General features: G+C 44.5%; 4 protein-coding genes and 1 pseudogene across 5 annotated transcripts; 4 read left to right on the forward strand and 1 right to left on the reverse strand.

The window, feature by feature from the left end:
- The first annotated feature begins 378 nt into the window (after positions 1-378).
- On the forward strand, positions 379-12213 carry LOC128268953 (glycogen-binding subunit 76A). Of its 2 annotated transcripts, XM_053006270.1 has the most exons (5): positions 379-654; positions 1987-2353; positions 7117-7170; positions 8811-8976; positions 9200-12213. In XM_053006270.1, the coding sequence occupies exons 4-5, from the start codon at positions 8827-8829 to the stop codon at positions 11171-11173; spliced, it is 2124 nt and encodes a 707-aa protein (XP_052862230.1). In that variant the 5' UTR covers positions 379-654; positions 1987-2353; positions 7117-7170; positions 8811-8826; the 3' UTR covers positions 11174-12213. The 2 variants fall into 2 exon arrangements, with proteins under 2 accessions (XP_052862230.1, XP_052862229.1); XM_053006269.1 differs by lacking the exon at positions 7117-7170.
- A 90-nt stretch (positions 12214-12303) lies between these two features.
- LOC128278924 (pentatricopeptide repeat-containing protein 1, mitochondrial) lies at positions 12304-14402 on the reverse strand. Its single transcript, XM_053017647.1, has 2 exons — positions 13011-14402; positions 12304-12921 (listed from the first exon to the last, which is right to left on the reverse strand). The coding sequence occupies exons 1-2, from the start codon at positions 14400-14402 to the stop codon at positions 12304-12306; spliced, it is 2010 nt and encodes a 669-aa protein (XP_052873607.1).
- A 257-nt stretch (positions 14403-14659) lies between these two features.
- On the forward strand, positions 14660-16484 carry LOC128268004 (uncharacterized aarF domain-containing protein kinase 5). Its single transcript, XM_053004990.1, has 3 exons — positions 14660-16009; positions 16086-16250; positions 16320-16484. The coding sequence occupies exons 1-3, from the start codon at positions 14706-14708 to the stop codon at positions 16426-16428; spliced, it is 1578 nt and encodes a 525-aa protein (XP_052860950.1). The 5' UTR covers positions 14660-14705; the 3' UTR covers positions 16429-16484.
- A 732-nt stretch (positions 16485-17216) lies between these two features.
- Positions 17217-18725, forward strand: LOC128278925 (cytochrome P450 4C1-like; annotated as a pseudogene).
- A 592-nt stretch (positions 18726-19317) lies between these two features.
- Positions 19318-20958, forward strand: LOC128268005 (probable cytochrome P450 4ac1). The gene is made up of 3 exons (XM_053004991.1): positions 19318-19870; positions 19939-20203; positions 20262-20958. The coding sequence occupies exons 1-3, from the start codon at positions 19318-19320 to the stop codon at positions 20956-20958; spliced, it is 1515 nt and encodes a 504-aa protein (XP_052860951.1).
- The last annotated feature ends 54 nt before the right edge of the window (positions 20959-21012 follow it).

Here is a 21012-nt window from a genome sequence, read left to right on the forward strand (position 1 = left end):
CAGCGCTTCTTGCTCTTCTGATGATTGACACATAAGAGCAATGCAAGAGAGCATTGAATTCGAAAATGAGTAGCAAAGCGGGAACGGAGAGCGAATGTAAGCACCAAAACGAGAGCCGAAGGTTGTTTTGGTATCAAAGACGCGACCTACACGTGAAAGCGTGGAAGGCAGAAAGAGAGATAAGTTGAGCGTGCAGGAGAGAGTAACGCTCGCAGAGAGAAAGGAAATGACCGCGAGTAGAATCAGCTGCACCACCATCACGAGTAGGGGGGTGGTCCGTTCGCAGAGCGCGCGACCTTGCAACGTCCTTCTCTTGACACTTGGGCTTGGATGCTTTAGTTAGCTTAGTTTAGTTAGTCTTTGGCAAAACCACGTCCGCAGCGCATCTCTCGGGCACCTCTGCTTGAGGTGTTAAGCAGTTAGCTCAACCTGCAACCCACACGCTCCCACCCCACCCCACCCCACTTCGATCGATGCTAGTTCGATCGCTGGAATGCAGGTCCTTTGCGGGACGGGGAATTCTTAATACCGGCTTGGCCAAACCGAATCCGGTTCGGCACACACGTTAGCTCGAACACCGAAGAGTCGCTGCATACTTGTGCAACAAAGTCAACGAGAAAGCTGGAACTTCAGTTGCCGAACTGTACGATGCCGGTAAGCATAGCAAAAGTTGATACCCTGTGAAGTTGAACGACAGTGTAAGAAGTGCATAGAACTTACGACATGAGCGATTTTTACAACCGCGTTATCGGAGAAGTGTTGTGAATAGGAAAAAGTCTAGGGATGCACGTGTACCAAACGATCAATAGGGCATCTCTATTTTCTTCGCGTCTGGTCTTACTGGCTCTCTCCCAAGACCCAAGGGGGTGTGTAAAAAAAAGATCCTTTTCAAAGATCGCTGTGGCTTACATGCATTCGTCGATGAACAGTGCCCGTTTGCATCGAACAAAAGAAAATTAGATTGATCTCGATGACCCGACGACGCATTGCGCGTGTTTGCGTGTGTATCCTACCCATCGTTTGTCCAATGCTCGCCCACATGCATTCCATACAAATCCGGTTTTAGATTCTCCCATACACCAATTTCTTTCGATTCTAAAACAGAAAAATAATTCCTTTTTTTCGTCCATCTGTCCCACACACACACATACACCGATTTTCACACATTCATTCAATAAAGACGCTGGTGGAGAATAATGCAGAGGAGGACGACGAAAACAAGAACACCATGTGTCGTGTGAGAAACAACCCTCCGTAAAATACCGAGTGAACGAACTGAAGCCGAAGGTTTCCTGGTCGTTCCGATTGTTTCCCATTTGCCAGGACCTGAGGTTAGAAACGGTCTCGAAATCCTCGTACAAGCTGTGGGCAGTCATACAGTGTGTCCTTAGTGGGCGTTTCAATCGTGTACCGTTGCCGAAAACGTGATTGCGAAATGTAACGAAAAGTAATGAAAGTAAACTGTGAATTCGAAATAATTATCAAAAGTTTATTCGAGCAAGTTTGTAGTGCATTGTGGTCGGTTCGGTGCTGTGGCAATAAGTTGTTTGGTACTCCAATCAAATCGAAACGTGTTGCTCATGCAGCGAAGGAAAATGATATGTTAACGCGCGCACCGAACGTTAACCGAAGCCCGAAAGCAGCGCAGTTCAAATGACATGACAGAATATGATTGAGATTCAAATAGTCGTATAATGACAAAAAACGGAGCTTAAACCGGCGTTAGAGCGTACTTTTCGAAAGTGTAATAAGGGACTCTCGTGCACAGTGCAGTTTATGCTTGATTCTTCGCAATTCAAAAGCGCTTTCCGCTTACCTAGCAAAAGGAAATTGTATGCTACCATATCTGCACATGTCGTTCCCATCAGCTTGCGCCTTCTTGCTACGTGAAAGTCGCGTTGATAGCCCGGATTTGTAGAGAGTTTCGGTATTACTGTTTCTTATTTTTCCGCTTTCTGGTGGACCTTCGGGCTATGCTATCTTCAGAATCGTGTAAGTGAAACTAGCCATCTCATACTGTGTTGTCGTTAATTCGCGTGTAACGGTGGCCGTCTTTTGGCAGTGCATAGGAATTTCGTGCTTTCTACACGTCGCCGATTACATGAAACTCTAACTGGAGCTGCAACAGCCGTAGAACGAATAGAATCAGTACAACGACAAACATCGCCGAAGATCTTCGTTTCCGACCAGCGAACGACGTGTTGGGGACGGTGGCAATCACCGACGGCGACAAGCAGTCATCACGTCCCACCCAAGTATTCCTGCAGCAGCTGATCAGGCATCTATTTGCCGCTCAGCTCACTATTATCATCACAGTGACAGCGATCGTTATTGGACTTCTGATAGAGCTACGGTAAGCAGTAGTTAAACCGACGAATTTATCACACAGAAATTTGAGGGAACAGAAGTGATCGATTTGCAGCCAGCCTCCATGTTTCTGCTCGTGCTCTCTGTTGCGGATGAAGATATGCTAAACACTGCACTTTTTGATCCAATCACAATGTACTTCAGTCGTTCCCTTAGCCCCTCAACTTTAGGATATGTTTAATAGATTCGCGTTCGCAGTTTAAAAATGTATACAAACCGGGATAAAATAGATAAAAGGGATTCGTGTACGGAGAAGAAGTCATTATACAACTGAGCGAGCAGTTTCAAACTTCGGGACACCATTCAGTAGGTCGGTAAATAAATGTTATTGCCTAAGATTATATTATAAAAGGCCTAAGAGGTTGCTTCCTTTCGTACATAGTATGGCTATTCACGATTTATAGCTTACTTTCTGGACGTTGCGGGCTGCATAGCTAACGCATTCAATTTGGTTTGAATAGCTAATGGGTTAACCACATTGCACGTTTGTTTTGCCAAAATATATGGTCATTTGCTAACTGTTCGCAAACGGCCCCTAGCAATCCAAAGGGCATGCGGTCGGCATATGAACCAATGCGAACATCTAATAATCCCACTGTTCGCAAACAATTTCACACACGTGTAACAGGAACGTCATATCGCCTAGCGCTCGACAGCGCTCCTCGATCCTGGTATCGCCTTTGAATAGCATCGTACGACGTTTTATGCAGGTACTTAATCTCACTCATCGTAATCTGTGGGCAAAATTTACCTAAAGCCACACCTCCGAGGTACGATCACATAACGCTCGCCGATCAGTCTATTGGTCAGGTGATGATTGGGTGACGCAATTCCCCATAAAAATCAATGGATAGCACCCGCCCCCTATGTCATTGCAACCAGGAGCATCACGCTTACCAAGCGTCATCATAGAATGTGCTATTTGAGTGTGACTCGGAAAACCGATGCCTATGGTGCTTACAACTACGGTTGTCGGTGCGTTAAGCTACATTGCTAGTTGAGCACGTACAGACGCCCTGTTTGAAATCAGATGAGCACCATCAGCATAATCTGTCCAATAAATAGTTTTTGACTTACTTGATTTTAATTAGTAAACTAAATTTACAAATAATGGCCAAATCGGACCCGAAAGTTGGATGGTACCGATATTGCACCAGAACGCCTGAACGCCAGTGTACGTTGCGTCGCCGAGCAGAAGAAAGTCATTTGAAGGTGACCATCGTTGCTCCACAATATTTTCCCTTAGCAACTGGTCGAATTTATGACTGCCTGCCACCCTGCGTCCCTGTTGGCCACTGCCACGATAAGTTCACGATCCTCCACCATGTGAGAACACCGAACGCCAGTCGGGTGGCCGGCTCGGACAAGCAATGCGTTGGTAAGTGATCCCTTACCGCTGTCTGAGTGAACCGTATGGTTCGTTCGTTTCCCACGTCACGAGCTCACCGTGCAAGGGGCTCCCTGCTTTCCACCAAAAATATCAGCTCTTCGATGCAGTATTGTTTTTGAGCATTAGTGTGTCAAATGCGGTTCCGTTTTCTCTCTCAATGTTTTTGACCGTCGCCAACTTAGTTAATGTCGTTAGTTTGGGGTATGAATTAAGATGTTTTGAGCAGGGTCCAATTGACATTTCCATTGACTTCCCGTCCGCAACTACAAAACGACGCACCAGGCGCCTCCATTGAGTAATGCGTAAATTATGCTGATAACCGTTCGTTATGGTAATCGCCGGAATGCACCGTGGAAGTTTGCTATGGAGCTGCTACATAATATGTCCACCGGTCGATGCGATTATGCTTTTGGCTACGGAATTTACAATTTTTTCCTTTGCATCGAAACAAACGTGGCATCAAAGCATTACTCGAGGGCCAGACAAACCGTAAATCCTAGCGTAAAAATGTCAAATTGACCCCGCTTATGTTAAATCGTATATGAATCCGCAGACTCATGAACGATTTGACGTTAAAGATTAATGTCAAATTATTTAATTAATGTATTAATTAATTAATGTAATGTGTAATGTGTGTGGCCAGTTACTCCAGTTACGATGTTATAAAACTGATCCACAGCCGTAAACGTCATATGGACCATGTTCAAGGCCTTTAAAATGTTCGCTGAACCATGGAAGCAATCTTCGAAATAGTCACTTCTATTTACACAACAGGTTTTGATTATCCGTGGTCCCATACAACCTAAAACGGGAACGAGAAATTTTAGCCTGGGGCACCGATAGCCAGTGTAAGCACCTGATTCCTCAATGGTGGCAAATCATGTGCCTTCGACGAAACTACTACAAGCACAGCGCAACAAAATGGCAGTTGCTTTATCTGTTTGGTAGCATTTGGCAGAAACATTAATGATCAATCGAAATCGTTTGTTGGGCGGTACAATGGCGGCGGCGTTTTAAGCAAATAAAACCGAAAAGGGCGAATCTCGCAGTTTTCATTATCGTGGTCATATGTTGCTATGTCTGGGAGAAGTGGGGGAAATGTTATTTTTGGGTACCGTAGCATTTTATTTGTTTTCAAACCATCAGACCATCACATCGTCACCTGATGGTTCATTCGGAGACGGCGTGTATTGGCATTTGGTAATTGCATCTTTCAGAAGTTGTTATCTCCGAGACGGTAAACAAAACCGCTCAAAGGCACGAGCGCGACCACGCACCGCGAACAGGTTTCGTTGAGTTTCGGTGGCGTTATATTAGCTTTGCTAACATACCGTTCTGATAACGCGAATGTTTATTATGGTTCGGTGCCGAGTTACTGTCTAAGCTAATCTACTCTCACTGGAAGATTACACCAAGCACCGAAGCTTGGATTGTCGATTAGGAAGTGCAACTGCATGCAATGCAGTTTACGCCAATCGTTAATTAATGCTCCGGAATACACTCACCCTAACAGTGAAATATTGTGAAATTTATTACTAAATTGCGTGAAAAGTTCACGTCATTCAATTCGGCGAATATACAAATATGAAAAGGTCATAAAAATGAAACGGTATCAAACGCGCATTGTACCATAAATTTGGCATTTATTTTGTGTGGCTAACGCAAAAAAACTTATCTACAGTGAATAAAATAGAATTTCTATGTTTGTTGATATAGACTATAGTTGATATAGACTTGAACCTTTAACGAAACGAAAGCTGTGTAACGTCAGCAAAGTGTTTTCTGTGATCATCTGCACTTGGTATGTAAATTGGAGTCAAAGTACCAAAAATGTACGTGAAAAAAATCTATATAAAAGGGTTGAACATCCGTTTCAATCGGTCCGGTGGTAAACGATCGGTCCGGTGGATAACTTGCCATCAAAAACACTGAACATATCTTTCTTTTGTGCTTTGATAGTGAAGAAATCAACAATATAGGGCTCGAAAAAAAATCCAAAATTGTCTGAATCATAACGATAAGAGGGCAATTAACGCAAAAAACGCATACGAAAGCTGTATGACAAGATGGTCACAAAAATTTGGCTGTGTGGAAACAGAAGATCAATCAGCTCGATCAGCTTTCTTGTCTTGAATTTTACGCAGTACTTGTTACATGGTGACGAGGTCAGTTTTCATTTTAAAACTTAAAAGCCATCGAAGTTCAGAGAGACAGACTGAGACTGCAACAGAGACAATGTTCATGTCAGTTGCTTACTGTAACGTTGTTTACGGGTGTTTTACGGATGAAGTTTCATAATCATCATAATCAGGACAGCTGCGTGACAACGATGAGTGTTACCGACTATACTATCACCAAACGCATTCTGATTCTAATAATCAAATTAAAATTCATTATATCATCAAATGGCTTTATTACCAGATGGTTTTCCTTTGGTACATTCATTCGGACACATTTGCCCTGTAACGTCGATAGAGTGTCAGACAGTTGTGTGACGAAGGAATAGGGGGGAAAATGAGAGGAAAAATGCATGGAGAAAATCAAATCTGGTCTTTCGCTATGGTTTTTAATTTCATAAAATGGGTGTTTATTTAAAAAAAATGACGAGGGAAACAAACTACTTCACCCCCACAATCGCATGCTGATCCTCGCCAGATAACCGCGAAGCAAACCAGTGGGACAGTCTTCCGCTATGGTTTAAGAACCAAAGTCTGTCATTGAGCTTAAGAATTGAAGAATTTGCTTCGCTCAGTGTGTTGGCTGGCACAGGCAAGATCTATATATCAGATGCTCTACGGAACTGCTACTATGTATCTTCGCGCGTTACACTCTGTTGGTGACGTGACATTGACATTCGTCTTATTTTAGACATCCAATCGACCGCCACACTTGAGTCAATGGCAAATGCCATCGGGCTTTGGTCGATTTGCACCGTCGATCTTATCGCTTGTTCGTAGTTCAACTCATCACTTGCACCGGCTTTAGAAATCGGTGCCTCGATGATGCGAAAACTCTCAACGAATTGGAATCTATACTTTTCCGTTTTATCATGTTTTTCTTATCCTCTCGGGCCGATGGTCTCTTGTGAAGGGTTTTCATTCGAGCTAAGAATAGCGGGGATCGTATTCGTTAAACATTCAGTCTCAATCGAATTTTCACACGCACCTTTGCCTAGCTTCTCGTTGGCGTCCGACGAAGGACTACTTCCAACACGCATTTCGAACTTGACGCGAACTACACACACAGTCTGCCGCCGCACCGCCTTGAATTGTTCATCGTGACGTAGACTTCCCTGCCCACTGTCAAATGTATCCTTTTTCAGTGTCCACGTTGTATTAACTATTTTTTCTCTTTTCCAGATTGCATGAAGTTTGGTCGCTCTACATCTGGTGGTGGTGGAATATTCTGTCCAGGTTCTTAATTTTTTTTCTTTTAATGAGATTTTTTTTTCGTTTCTCTCTGCTGCGAGAAGTAACTTGTTGTGCCTGAGTCTCGTATGCGATTGCTTCACGAGTGTGTTTGCCAAATTTTATAACACGCGTCGCTTCACGCATTATGCTTCTGGTCATTAGATTATGTTACATCGATATATTTCCCCACTCCGGCCATCGATATTCATACAGATCCGACCTTACACGTGTTTGTGGCAGTGCAAAAATAATAGAAACTTCGAGAAGTCTCAAGAATTTCAGGGCACAAGGCTTACGGCCGAGAAATCGAAAGTGGACTCGTCCTTTTTGCTTTCCTAGGTCACTTCTTCGATCTCAACACGCGCTGCTCTGATGCTGGGTGAAAGGTTGTTGATTGTCGCACGAAGATATAAAAATCAAAGTAAAGTCAGAACACGACACGGATTGGTTGGATCGGGCGTTGCGGCACTAGGAGATTCGCCGGTGAAGTATTTATAGAATGTCAGTAGCCGAACAGCCAGATCAGAGTTACGATCATTACGACGAAAAGAAACCCTTCATTGATAATTGTTTAATTGAGATTGTTTATTATTCAATTTTTTCTCGTTCCGTTTTACTTCATCCACGAAATGGAAGCAAGTCACGAAAAGTAATACAAAACGCCTCCGCAATCTCTACGCCTCATAAATAGCATAGGCAACAACGAAAACATGCGCTATCCTGGCGACGTAATGGCCTACAGAACGCACACAAAGTAACGTTTCAACAAACAAAGAGCATCAATCGGTTAGAAAGGAAAACCAAGCGCCCCCGAAGATGATCGATGATGTTGGTCGATCGACGACAAACCCCAATTGGGTGGATATGATTGCGCTTATGGCAGTTGATGGCGATACAAGTAGATCGCTTCTTTCTGTGCCATAAATAAATTTTATTGAAAAGTAAAAACGGTGCCGTGGCCGGTGGAGATGAGCTCGGTTTGATTGTGCTTTTTTTATTACTTTGGTTCATTCGGCCGTTCGCTTTGGTTCGTTTTGTAAATAAAAATTCTTCATTTTGCTCACTTTAAACTATTTTCCCTACCAATCGAATACATTCGTATCTGGCAAAAATGAAGCAGCTTCTGAGGAGGAATGAAGACTGCGATGGGTGATGTAGTGACGTCGAACGTACCATGTGATCTCTCGTGTTTTCAATTATAGTACAAAGGAACACAAGAACGGTCTACAGACGACACACTCTGCAGGTTTTTAATCTTAAAGTACAGGCTGAGCTGTATTATTACTAGCTTACAGTTTTTCCATACACGTTAGTGAATTTTCAAAGTTCGAACTTTTGTAATGCACTACTCATGACACACGAATCAAACGGAATACTTACATTCCTCAATGATGGTGAATCTGGCAAATTCCTTCACTCAATCGTCACAACTGTAGTTAATTAATTTTGATTTATAACTATTTATCACGGTTCAGGAATCTTTGTATTTCCTTGTAAAAACTGAAGCTCAAATGCACTTAATGTCGCGTTGAATATGTTGATGCTTACTATCAATCTGCTTGATGATAGAAAATGATGATGTTTGTGATCGTGTTCTATTCTCTATTTGTTTCTTCTGTTTCGGAATGGATCACTTCTGATAGAAACTGCCTCACTTCCATGACAACGCCGGGCGATCCGTCAGCGACGACTGGACCTGACAGACCGTGCGGCATCACAGCCCTGCTCCCGATTGGTATGTCGTGCCGTGGCCGCGCCGAGGCCTTCGCTCGGAGCTTACAATCACGCCTTCGGAATCTTGGTGTGCAGGTAAGATAGGCATGTTGATAGCTGACCATTTTGTCCCAGCCTGAGCCGTGTTTCTATTCTCTTCATTCAAAGATCCAACCATCTACATTATCGAGCTATTGTTCACCACCATATTTATACTAATGTTTTAACTAGTATTATGATACAGTAATAAAAACCTCTTTAATTACTTGTTTACCATTATTATTTCATCATATACTTACCACTCCTATTTTGGTTACAGGGAAGTGCCGGTGACGATGGGGACCTTACGGCAAACGATGAGCAGCAGCATCATACCGAGAACACGTGGCTATCGGCAACTTCAAATGACGAGCAGCAGACGGTCATAACCAGCCCTCTCCAGCCCCTACGAATTGTCCCTCATGAGGCCGACTCTTTCTTCGACTTTGGCCTGGAAGCGGAAAGTCCTAGCTCGCCAGTCGAAGAATGCGAATATATGAGACTGATCGAAACAGCATCGGCCACACCCACAGGACACCCATCAGAACACGCTCCGTCGGTTGTTGATCCTACAGCACAAGCACCCGAGTCAGGGTACGTCTGTTCTTCACCTTGCTCGACACCACAGGGGTCGGCCGCAAGCAGCCACAGCAGCTCATCCGACTGTCAATTCTACGATCCGGATAGTTCAGATCCCGAACAGCGTTCTGTGGGAGGCTGTGAGTACTACGACTGTACGATACCGGCGCTAAGTGCTAGCGGGTTGGTTGTTCCACGGCTGCAGACTATTGGTGCTGTCCACGCTTACGGTTCAGCAACGATAGGGACAGACTCAGTGGAGGGTACAGGGGCTAAGTCTACCGCCGACACACGAAACGATGTAACTTCATCTACCTCACCATACAATCCATTCACTAGTCAAATCGTTGGCCACCGAGCTTACAGCGCCAACGGACATGTAACCACAGGTTTCTCCGCCAGCAACGTCGACAGTGACAGCTGTTCAGAGTCACTTCCGCCGTCACAATCAACGGAATCTAATAACTCCACCTTTACGGGACTAAGTTCGAACTCCAACAGCACGCTACAGGACGTGACCATGGAACCGCTCGAGGAAGCACAATCGGATTGCCCTGGCACTTCATCGCAGGAACAACACACAGGGACGGACGTACCGGATGGAGGCATACGCCATGTCGGTAACGGTCATGCTATTATGCCACGTGGAACGATCATAAACGCTGATACCGAGATTGAGCTAATGGCAAGCGGGTTGAAGTACGTTGAACAGAAGAGGTCTGATGCAGCTCATCAGTATAGTGATGGGAATGGGCAGCCGGGGGCTCCGTGTGCTGTTATTCAGATTGCGGAAGTTGAGAAAATTCTTAAAGATTGCACCATTAGCGATCGATCGTATGAGCGAACAAACTCAAACGATGATGGCGTGCAGGAAAATAAGAGTGAAACGAAATACGATCGTCGATCGGGCCTTTCTTCGGGTGATGAAGATGAAGAGGAATCGAAACCACAGCGCATTAGACGCAGTTCGTCTCTCAAAACGGGCAAAACTCCTCCCGGAACACCGGGCCGAAAGAAGATAGTACGCTTTGCCGACGTTCTGGGGCTTGATCTAACCGATGTACGAACGTTTATGGACGAGGTGCCGAAGGTGCCGCCTTCTGCCTTCGAGGACCTCACGATCGTGCAGGCGACTGAACCGACCATGCCGGAAATTAGTCTAGGGCCGAAAGCGGACAGGGTTCTAGTGCCACTCTTTCAGCAACCTGGAGCCTTACCATGTTTTCTCGATCGTGTCCGCGAGAAGCAGGTAAACCTGGAGAACGCAGCCGTCACCGATCCGATCACATTGACGATCACAGGAACAGTTCGCGTGCGGAATCTCGACTTTCACAAATCGGTGTACGTGCGCTATACACTCGACAACTGGCGCAGCTACTCCGATCTGCAGGCTACATACGCTGAAAACTCATGTGACGGGTTCTCGGACAAGTTTACCTTCACACTTCACGGTAACTCAGTACAGGTTGGTCAGCGCATCGAGATGGCAATCCGGTTTCACTGTCGGGGCGAACAATTCTGGGACAGCAACTACGACACCAACTATGTCTTCCAGTGTTTGCCGATAACGCAACCAACGCCGATAACTGCGAGCCGGCCTGTACCACTTCCGTCCTCCATCAGTGCTGGTCACAATCCGCTTAGTCCCGTAGGTTGGTGTAGCAGTTTCTATTAAATGCCCGGTCAGTGTTTTGTTGGTTCTTTGCTGACCAACAAAAGATGTCTGAGAGAAACGGAAGCCACATGAAAGCACCGCTAATATGGAAGTCGTTCATACCAACATTAAACCAGGCTCTACCGAGCTGAATATACCTTGTTCAGCGTTCGTCTATGGGTCTTAGTATTATTGGAATGTTTAAAAATTCGCTTACGATGATCATTGAGCATCAGCGATACTTCCAGGAGCTGCTAAAAAGATCATAACACATTTGAAAGAAAAGTTACAAAACGATGCCAATAATGCCGGAAAAATGTGCAACAGTAATCACTAAATCGAACCCAAAACCTTTACTTGAACAAAGTCAAGTATTGGAATAATCAAGAACATTGAGCAGCAAAAAAAGATTCAGCGATTATATATGGTTTGATAAAGCTTTAGTAGACTAGCGAAAGTGAAAATGTAATGGAATGTAGGAAAATAGTGACTGAACTCAGGATGATTGTGGGCAAATAGCAAGTAATTGCACCGCCTGAGAAACGTAAAAAAGTAAAAGGATTGTTATGTTTGCGAAAATTATATACGAAGAAGCAATGTGTGACAGATAATTCAAATGAAAACCAAAAAACTGAACCGATCGACGCAGCCCATTACTATTTTTTTAAATACTTAGGAAACTAACAAACGAAAACGCAATGAATCGACAAATGGCTAGTGCTTTGAGCAGGACGATGTCACAAGTGAAAATTGATAATGTTTGTTTGCCCCAACGGACGGTCGTTTGTGTGTCTTATGATCTTGTCCCTAGAGTCTAATATCATCCCAAAGTTTAGTAGTAATAATAAAGTTTATGGGCGACTGTAGCAAATAGTGCCGATGAGCCGTCTCTCGAGATCGATCGTCAAGTGTAAAGAAGAGCAATCGACATTGTAAAACATGAACGTGCTGTTCAACATTATCATAGGGGCTGCATGTTAGGAGCATCGTTGGTGCACTGAATATTCTGTATAAAGGACAGTTTCATTCAGTTTAGAGTTGAATAAAGTGGGCATAACTTAAGACTAGGGAACGTGTTTGAAATATTTTAAATCAAAAAGGAATGCTTGAGACATAAACTACAATGACTTTATTGCCAGAATCACTTCTTTCTAACTTATCAATCCTTTCTTGGTCCCAGCATTATTCTTCTCTTCCCCACTACTGATTGCATCCAGATCTATCTTCTGGATATAATGTAGCTTTTTTTTCTTATGACGAAGCTTCAGATTTTTTACATTTTCGTACCCCGCAGCTTGCGGTTCCTTAAACTGTTCCCAAGGATGACTGCGTACGATTCCTAGTGCCTGGTCCAATGCTAACCCATGCAATCCCATGTGCTCACGCCACGCGTCCAGCTGCATCCGGTAACGGTTGTACTCCATTTTAAACACCTCACGGTCCTTTTTGTTTGGCTTTGACTCGTATTCACGATCTCGCTTTTCACACACCTTCGTAAAATCTTCCAAGTGGCGCAAAAACTGTTCGTTCGGCATTAACCGTTCGCGCTTAACGATGTTGAGAATCTCGGTGATGTAGCGAAAGTTTCTCCGTGCACATCCCTGCCGTAACATAGCACCAAGGATTTGTATGTTAACGCGCACGTCTACTTCGTGCATCATTTTCAGCAGCGACCGTGCTTCGTCCTGTGTCTGGCAACCGAGCGCCAGCACACCGTAGGTAACGATGTCCGGTTCCAGGTTAGCAGCCTCGATCATATGCAACACATCCTAAAAAGAACGCATTAGGATTTTTTTTAATTTTTAGCAAACATAAGTCAGTGCAGATGCTAAAAATCTTCAATTCAACTATCACTTGCCTTTGCACCTTCGTAATCAAACCGCATCGATCGCTTCTTGATGAGAATATTGAAAAAGTCAATATCGCAGCGAAGCTTTAGCTGCTTTATCGTTGTTAGTATATGTTTTTCTGCTGCGTACGTCGGTGGAATGACATCCAGAAGTTCGGTCATGGTTCGAATATCTGGTTCAGCACCGCATTTTGCCATTTCGGAAAGCACTTTCGCAAACCCACCCAGCAGCAGCAATCGATCTTCCGGTTTTCGTACCTCACCTAGCTTTACCAAGCTTCCCAGATGAGGACTAGGTGACAGTAAATCCGGAACTCCTTCAGATTGAAGTGGTTTGGTAATGTTCGTTTGGACGGCCGTCGGTTCTGCTATTCTAACATTAGGTAGGTCGTCCATTACGGATTTTTCGCTTCTTGTTATCATGTTTGACCCCAGGTTTCCAATGCTATTGCTGAGGATCTGTTCGATGCACTCTTCCATTGTCTCGATCGGTCCCATTTGGCAATCGCGAACACATCGCAGTAACAGGTTAAACGAGTAACGGTTCGGTGTAACCTGCATTCGATGCATCCGATGCCATACCAACAGTGCATGCCGAAAGCCGTGCTCGTTGTCGCTTATGCATGCTTGCAGAAGAAAATTAAACGTGTCCGTTGCAATTGGCAGCTGACGCGACATCATTTCGTCAACCAACTGGAAAGCCGTCTTCAAGTCCCCGCAACGCCCGTATGCCTTTATCATTGCGTTGTAGTTTGTCTCATTCGGGTCGTACCCTTTTTCCAGCATCACTTCCCGCAGCTGATTGGATCGTTTCAATCCGTCTCCGGGGAAAGGTGACATGGCGCACGCATTGAAGAGAGACGTGTACGTTCCGCCTGTTACTTTCAACCCGTGTTGTTTCATTTTGTTATACAGTTGGAAGGCCTTTTTACTGTACCCCACACGAGAGCATCCCCCGATTAGCAGGTTAAAGTGATAGTTTGTCGGTTTCACGCGATCATTCTTCATAGTAACCGCCACCACGTCGATGGCCTCTTGAATGCGGTTGTTTTTCAAATGATCCTTGATCATATCGGCGTACTGGCGTATGGAGAACCTTTGTCTCCGGAGGGTTCCTCGCTGAAGAAACTCCTCCTCGCACAGGTCACCTTTATCAGGCGTTTCCGGTTCGTCGACCTGTGGTGAAAGCGTCCCGAAACGATCGGCATCATGATGTGTCGCTTCCAGAAGCGAAAACTCCTCTCGCTTGTGTTTATTCTGCTCAGCGTAAGGATGCCTGAGCCCAGCGTTCTCACGAAACTCTCTCAACACTATCACGGTGGTGGGTCTGTGCTGGACGATAAAGGTACGAAACCGACACAAAGCCTCCCTGCGTAGCGTATTCAATACTATTGACGACATAACTTGAAAAATGTTCTGATAATCACTTATTTCTTGTGTAAAAACATTTCTTTAATCAAGCCTGAACAAATGTGCTTTTGTTTACGTTCAAATGACGTTTAGAAACGGCAATGAGATCGGCTATAAGCAATGTTGTGCCGTGTCGACAGGCTTGAAGGTAAATGTCAAAACACTTATTTTGAAATATTATTATAAATCCTTATTATTAATCTCGAGAATCTTAGTTGCGCTGTTCCGATGCCCACACATAGTTGGTCGGTAATTAACCGCTCGTTCCAAAGATGGCACAGCACAGCACGGTCGATGGGTTCTTTGCAACGGCTTACAATCGGTCGTGGAATTGGGATCGGTGTTTCCGGTAGTGTTGCCGCTGGAGTTGCGATGGATGGTGCGTTAAATGGCTTTGAAAACGTACAAGGTGCGCAACGGTTCCTTCGCTCGTTCGTGATCGGACTGAGTATATCAATCGATTATGCATGGAATCTGCGGCAGCTTAAGGAAGGCGATGTACATTATGAGACGGTGCTGTCAGAGATTCATAGACGTTCGGCGAAAAAAATACTGGACGGATGCTTGGCAAACGGTGGCTTGTACATCAAGCTAGGACAAGGTGTAGCAGCCGTGAATCATATCATTCCGAAAGAATATGTTGAGACCCTGCGGCAACTGGAGGACCGCTGCTTAACCCGTGCACCGGACGAGGTTCGCACGATATTTGTAGAAGACTATGGCGCCCCACCCGAAGAGGTGTTCGATAACTTCCACTACGAACCGATAGCGGCTGCAAGCTTAGCACAAGTATTTCGTGCCGTTACCAAGTCAGGAAAACACGTAGCTGTGAAGGTTCAATATGCTGATCTGCGGAAGCGATTTGATGGTGATCTGCGAACAATCAGCTTCCTGCAACGACTAGTCGCTCTTGTTCATAAGAACTACAATTTCGGGTGGATCATCGACGACCTACAAGGATCGTTGCGCGAAGAACTAGACTTTGTGCATGAGGGCAACAACTCCGAACGATGCGCCCAAGATTTACAACACATACGCGCCGTATATGTACCGAAGGTTCACTGGGATTTAACAAACGCGCGTATCCTTACAACGGAATACATTGATGGTTGTAAGGTAAGTGATCGGCACGCTATCGAAGCGCTAGGCCTGAACTTGTCGGACATCGATCAGCAGCTGTTCATAACGTTCGGGCGGCAGATCTTTTCAACCGGTTTCGTGCATGCCGATCCCCATCCGGGAAATGTGTTCGTACGAAGAAACCCTGACGAACCGCACCGCATGCAGCTTGTGCTATTGGATCACGGATTGTACGAGCATCTGGCCCCGGATGTGCGACAGAATCTATGTCGCTTTTGGGAAGCGATCGTGTTGCGCGATTACGAGGCAATGCAGCGGTACTCTAACGCGTTAAACGTAGTTGATTATCGTACCTTTGCTGAAATACTGTTACAACGACCACTTGAGTTAAAAGGAAAAGTATTCACTAGACTTACAGATCAAGATGTAGCATACATGACGAAGCAAGCCAAGGAACATTTTGATAGAGTCATGATCACATTGAAGAATATGCCACGTAATCTGATTTTGGTCATACGGTAGGATTACCGGTGGCAAAAGAAATGGCGATGAAATAATCATTACAAACTTCTCTTCATTCTAATTTAATTTTAGCAACCTAAACACAGTCCGTGCGATCGCTTGTGATCATGGAGACCCAATCGACAGAGCCCGAATCCTAGCTCGTTGTGCTCTGGCGGCCCTATGTCCATCGAGACGGAATTTAGCTAATTTTCTGTGGGTCAGCTTTCGGGTGCTACGTTTTGAGTTCTTGCTCTGGTATGTATCTAAGCACTGCGAAACGGCTTTGATAGGTATGGTAATATTACGTTTTTTTCTCTTCGGTAGGCGACAATCATTGCATTACTGGATAGTTGATAATTATCTAAAATTATTGACGAAAATTGGCCGTTCGCCAGATACTTCACATTTGATGAACTATCATCTCGGCGTATAGAGCTCAATCGATTAATTATATTGATAGGATGATTGCGATTAATCAAAGTGGATTGAATCCCATTATCGGTCATTTGGCCAATGGCCATTATAATAAATAAAATGGCCAGACAAAATAAAGATGTACCTATCGAAAAATATGAAATTATTGATAGAGCAATTGATTTTATTTTTGTAAGGAAATCATTCCTTCCGGTAGTGGTTAATAGTTGTCTGTTGGCTTTGCATATTAGTACAAGAAAAGGAAATTACTATACTCCACGATTCATACTTCCACACAAACTCGGCAAAATAACCGTCAACGACGGTTAGCAGTTAACGATGGTTATATGGAATACGGTTTATATGTTTTATTTTTGTCCTGTTCTATTGCGAGTAGCATAAAAAGATGCATTCAACACATTTAAAGTATTGTCTATCTGTGACGCAAGATCCGACGCCTTTTCGAAGATACTATCACAGATGGTCAGTGCGCTCAAAGAACGTACTCAAAGGTATCCATACACCATATGCACTAGTAGTAAACAAACGATTAGTTTTTTTCCACTAAAATAAAATACTACAATATATTGTCCTTCAAAACTGCAATATAGTCTTAGAACGCCTTTCTATTTATATTGCTACCTATGTACGCTACTGGTGTTTTGCAAAAACACCATAACCAAGCACAAAAAGATCTCTAATCCATCAAAATTCTCAAAAATCACACCGCAAAGCATATATCATAACCTTATCTAATCAGCTCTTTCCACCCAGCGAGCAGTGATCAATACCATTTTCAGTATCACAATGGCATTTGAGTGGAGCACAGTGTTTTCGTCCGTTCCGGTACCGGTTGCACTTTTCGTTTGCATACTGTTTCTGTGGACAGCTTGGGATGCGTTGGACAAGCGTGGAACAACTTATAGGGCCATGCGTCAGTTTCCTGGGCCACCGGTTTGGCCACTGATCGGTACAATGTATTACGCGAATGGGATGGATCCATCCAAAGCATTCGCCACACTTAGAAGATTTCGTGACCTATACGGTGATTCTTACATATTTTGGCTCACTAGCAAACTCTTTTCCCTCAACATTATACGATGTCAAGAGGCAGAACCGTTTCTGAACGGAACGCGAAACACAGACAAGAGTATGCTGTACAAATTTTTGCATCCGTTTCTCGGTGTCGGCTTGCTAACCAGTGGTGGCGAAAAATGGCTTCACCGAAGACGTATTCTTACACCTTGCTGCTTGATCAGAAACATCGATGGGAGTGAAGCTGGACGCAATGGAAGGATCGCTCGAGTACCGAAAAGGACTGTACAAGGTTGGCGAATCTTTGCTACACCGTGTTGTGCGGCCGTGGTTGTACATAGATTTTATTTTCTGGATATTGGGATATGCTGGTAAGCTGGCCCGTCTGCTCAAACCTTTGCATCAGTTTACAACCGCAATCATAGCTCAACGGCGTCAACTGTTTCGAGAAGGCCTTCTCGATGATGAAACTAGTGCTACAGCCGGCTTAGCTGATAACACTTATGGCATCTCATCGGCCAGTGGTAAGAAACGATACGCTATGCTGGACACACTTCTGGCTGCAGAAGCCCAGGGCATGATCGATGATGCCGGAATTCGAGAAGAAGTCGATACGTTTACATTTGAAGGTCATGACACCACTGCAGCCGCTCTAGTATTTATCTTCCTAACGTTCTCTTGGGAAGCAGAGATACAGGATCGAGTCTATCAGGAACTATGCCAGCTGCGCGAAGAACGTTCATATGGCGATGATCAACACTTTCAGCTATCTGACTTTGGTTCTCTTAAGTACTTTGATCGTGTAATCAAAGAGTGTTTACGGATGTGGCCGCCAGTAGCGTTCATATCTCGTACCGTATCCGAAGACATTTTACTCCCAGATGGTCGTCGTATACCCTGCGGATGTATTGCAAACCTGCACATTTTCGATATGCATCGAGATCCGGAATATTTTCCCAATCCAGAACGGTTCGATCCGAGCCGTTTTCTAGCGGAGAACGTGGCCAAACGGAATCCATACGCATATGTTCCATTCAGCGCCGGTCAACGAAATTGTATTGGACAAAAGTACGCTCTACTTGAAATCAAAGCTGCTGTGGCTCATCTGGTTCTACGATACCGAATTTTGCCCATCACGAAACTGCACGAAATACGGTTCATCGCGGATTTAGTGCTGCGGGCATCCAACCCACTAAAGGTTCAATTTCAACGACGCCCTGCTTAGCATTTATGTTATGTCCACATAACATCGATCAGAAGCGTTCATTCATCAAATTGTGAATATCGTTGAACAAATATTTCAATAACAAGAAAATAAATCGATTGAATAATGTTTTTAAAATGATTTATCGAACTTCTCTATCGAAATTCTTTTGTTATTTCAGAAACTATAGGCAACTTGCCTTACAATTATTTATCGTAACTATCCAAACATATAATGGGTTCTTTGATTTCGTTAAAATAATACCAGGAACTTTTTGCAAAAATTATCAGACCACATATGATTGATTTATGAGTCATTGTGTTCAAAATGAGTCATGGATTTCCCTAGGGGAATGGTTCGAAAGTTTCAGGACAACATTGATTGTCGAATTATTCATAACCACAAATGCCACAGGGATGAGGGTGCCCTAATCGACACTGTTTGCTGACTTGCTGAAAATATAAATCCTGCACTCTCGGGTCGCATGACCCACAACGCCTTATGTTGGTAATCAAAACTCTAAGAGCCTACTATCATCCCCGACAGTGCTATCATGTGTTGTGGAGGAACATTCTCATTCGTCACGCTCTTCTATCAATCCGAAGTCCGTTGAAGCATGTACAAAATTTGGTAAGCCTATGAACAGTTTTGCTGTGCAATCCGAATAAGATGGACATCTTAACGGTGGTTCTCTTCGCCATACTACTACTGCTCGTGCTGTGCGAACTGCGCTTACGCACGTCGGCAACATACCGTGCAGCAAAACATTTTCCCGGGCCCAGGATGATTCCTCTGCTTGGCAATGCGCACAATTTGATGTTCAACGATCAGCGGCGCACATTTCAATTACCTCGCCGCTGGGCAACGTTGTACGGCGATACTTACCGCCTGGTGGTACGTGGATTCCTTACGCTGAACGCATTCCAAGCGAAGGACGTCGAACCGCTACTATCGAGCACGAAGTTGATCGAGAAAGGCATGATCTACCAGTTGACGCACCGTTTCCTCGGTTTAGGGCTCCTAAACAGTGGCGGCACAAAGTGGCAGCACCGACGGCGTATCCTAACGCCGGCTTTTCATTTTAATATTTTGCCTAGCTTTCTGCTAACATTCCAGGACGAGTGTCGGAGTTTGATCACACATCTTGGCACGACTTCTGATAAAGGAGAGATTGTAGCATTACAACCGGTTGCCACAAAGTTTACGCTCAACACTATTTGTGGTAACGAAAGGATTCCAATTTTAAGAAATATCAGACCGTCGGTGAGATTCCTTTTCGTTTTCCTGCAGAAACGGCTATGGGAATTAAACTCGATTCGGTGACAATGGCTAACGAGTATCGTGGAAAAATAGAAGCGATCGGAACTATGCTTCTGCAACGACTGATGAACCCGTGGTTATTTGAGAATTTTAGCTACAAGCTAACTGGTCTCGCCGCTAAGTTCAACAAACTACTTCAACCAGTTCACGCCTTTACGCGCTCAATAATCAAGCAACGACGCGAATTATTTCATCAGAACGTACGGAACATTGGTGATTTTTCTGAGGAAAACATGTGAGCGTGGCTAGAATTTTGTTTATAGGATATGAATTAAAATATGGTTTACTTTTAGCTACACTAACATAAAGCAACGCTATGCCATGCTCGATACGTTGTTGGCAGCCGAAGCGAAGCAACAGATCGACGAGGAAGGAATCCGTGAAGAGGTTGATACGTTTATGTTCGAGGGCCACGACACCACGTCGGCTGCCCTTATCTTCACGCTGTTTCTCGTAGCACATCATCCCGACGTGCAGCAGCGACTGTATGAAGAGATTCAGCAACTTCAGCGGCCGGATTCGATACAAGAATTAACGCAGAGTGACTACAGCGAGATGAAATTCATGGATAGGGTACTGAAAGAATCGCTCCGCTTGTACCCACCAGTGCCCTTTATTTCCCGTACCATCACCGAAGACACACTGTTTGGCGAGCGCCGCGTTCCGAAGAAAACCCTTTTTAACGTGCACATTTTCGATCTGCACCGCGATCCGGACGTGTTTCCTGATCCGGAGCGGTTCGATCCTGATCGATTCCTGCCTCAAAACACCGAAGGCCGTAGCCCATATGCGTACGTACCGTTCAGTGCGGGTCCGAGAAATTGCATCGGACAACGGTTCGCCATACTGGAACTTAAGGCGGCCCTATCGGCCATCCTGGTGAACTTCCGCGTCCTACCGGTTACAACTCGCGAAGAGTTAGTGTTTGTGGCAGATATGATTTTGCGCACCGAAAAGCCAATTTATGTGAAATTTGAACGTAGACGTTGATCTGTCGTTGTTCTATTAAATGCGATCATAAAAACACAAACTGTGCCAGATATA

The sequence above is a fragment of the Anopheles cruzii genome, chromosome 2, assembly GCF_943734635.1.
Source record: "Anopheles cruzii chromosome 2, idAnoCruzAS_RS32_06, whole genome shotgun sequence".
Taxonomy (NCBI): Eukaryota; Metazoa; Arthropoda; class Insecta; order Diptera; family Culicidae; genus Anopheles; species Anopheles cruzii.

Coding starts and splice junctions, on each gene's coding strand:
- LOC128268953 (XM_053006270.1), top strand. CDS start 8,827: ATGACAACGCCGGGCGATCCGTCAGCGACGACTGGACCTGACAGACCG. Junction 8,977..9,199: donor TTCGGAATCTTGGTGTGCAG/GTAAGATAGGCA, acceptor TTTTGGTTACAG/GGAAGTGCCGGTGACGATGG.
- LOC128278924 (XM_053017647.1), bottom strand. CDS start 14,402: ATGTCGTCAATAGTATTGAATACGCTACGCAGGGAGGCTTTGTGTCGG. Junction 12,922..13,010: donor TTGATTACGAAGGTGCAAAG/GCAAGTGATAGT, acceptor CGTTCTTTTTAG/GATGTGTTGCATATGATCGA.
- LOC128268004 (XM_053004990.1), top strand. CDS start 14,706: ATGGGTTCTTTGCAACGGCTTACAATCGGTCGTGGAATTGGGATCGGT. Junction 16,010..16,085: donor AATCTGATTTTGGTCATACG/GTAGGATTACCG, acceptor ATTTAATTTTAG/CAACCTAAACACAGTCCGTG. Junction 16,251..16,319: donor CGTTTTGAGTTCTTGCTCTG/GTATGTATCTAA, acceptor TCTCTTCGGTAG/GCGACAATCATTGCATTACT.
- LOC128268005 (XM_053004991.1), top strand. CDS start 19,318: ATGGACATCTTAACGGTGGTTCTCTTCGCCATACTACTACTGCTCGTG. Junction 19,871..19,938: donor TACGCTCAACACTATTTGTG/GTAACGAAAGGA, acceptor GTTTTCCTGCAG/AAACGGCTATGGGAATTAAA. Junction 20,204..20,261: donor GATTTTTCTGAGGAAAACAT/GTGAGCGTGGCT, acceptor GTTTACTTTTAG/CTACACTAACATAAAGCAAC.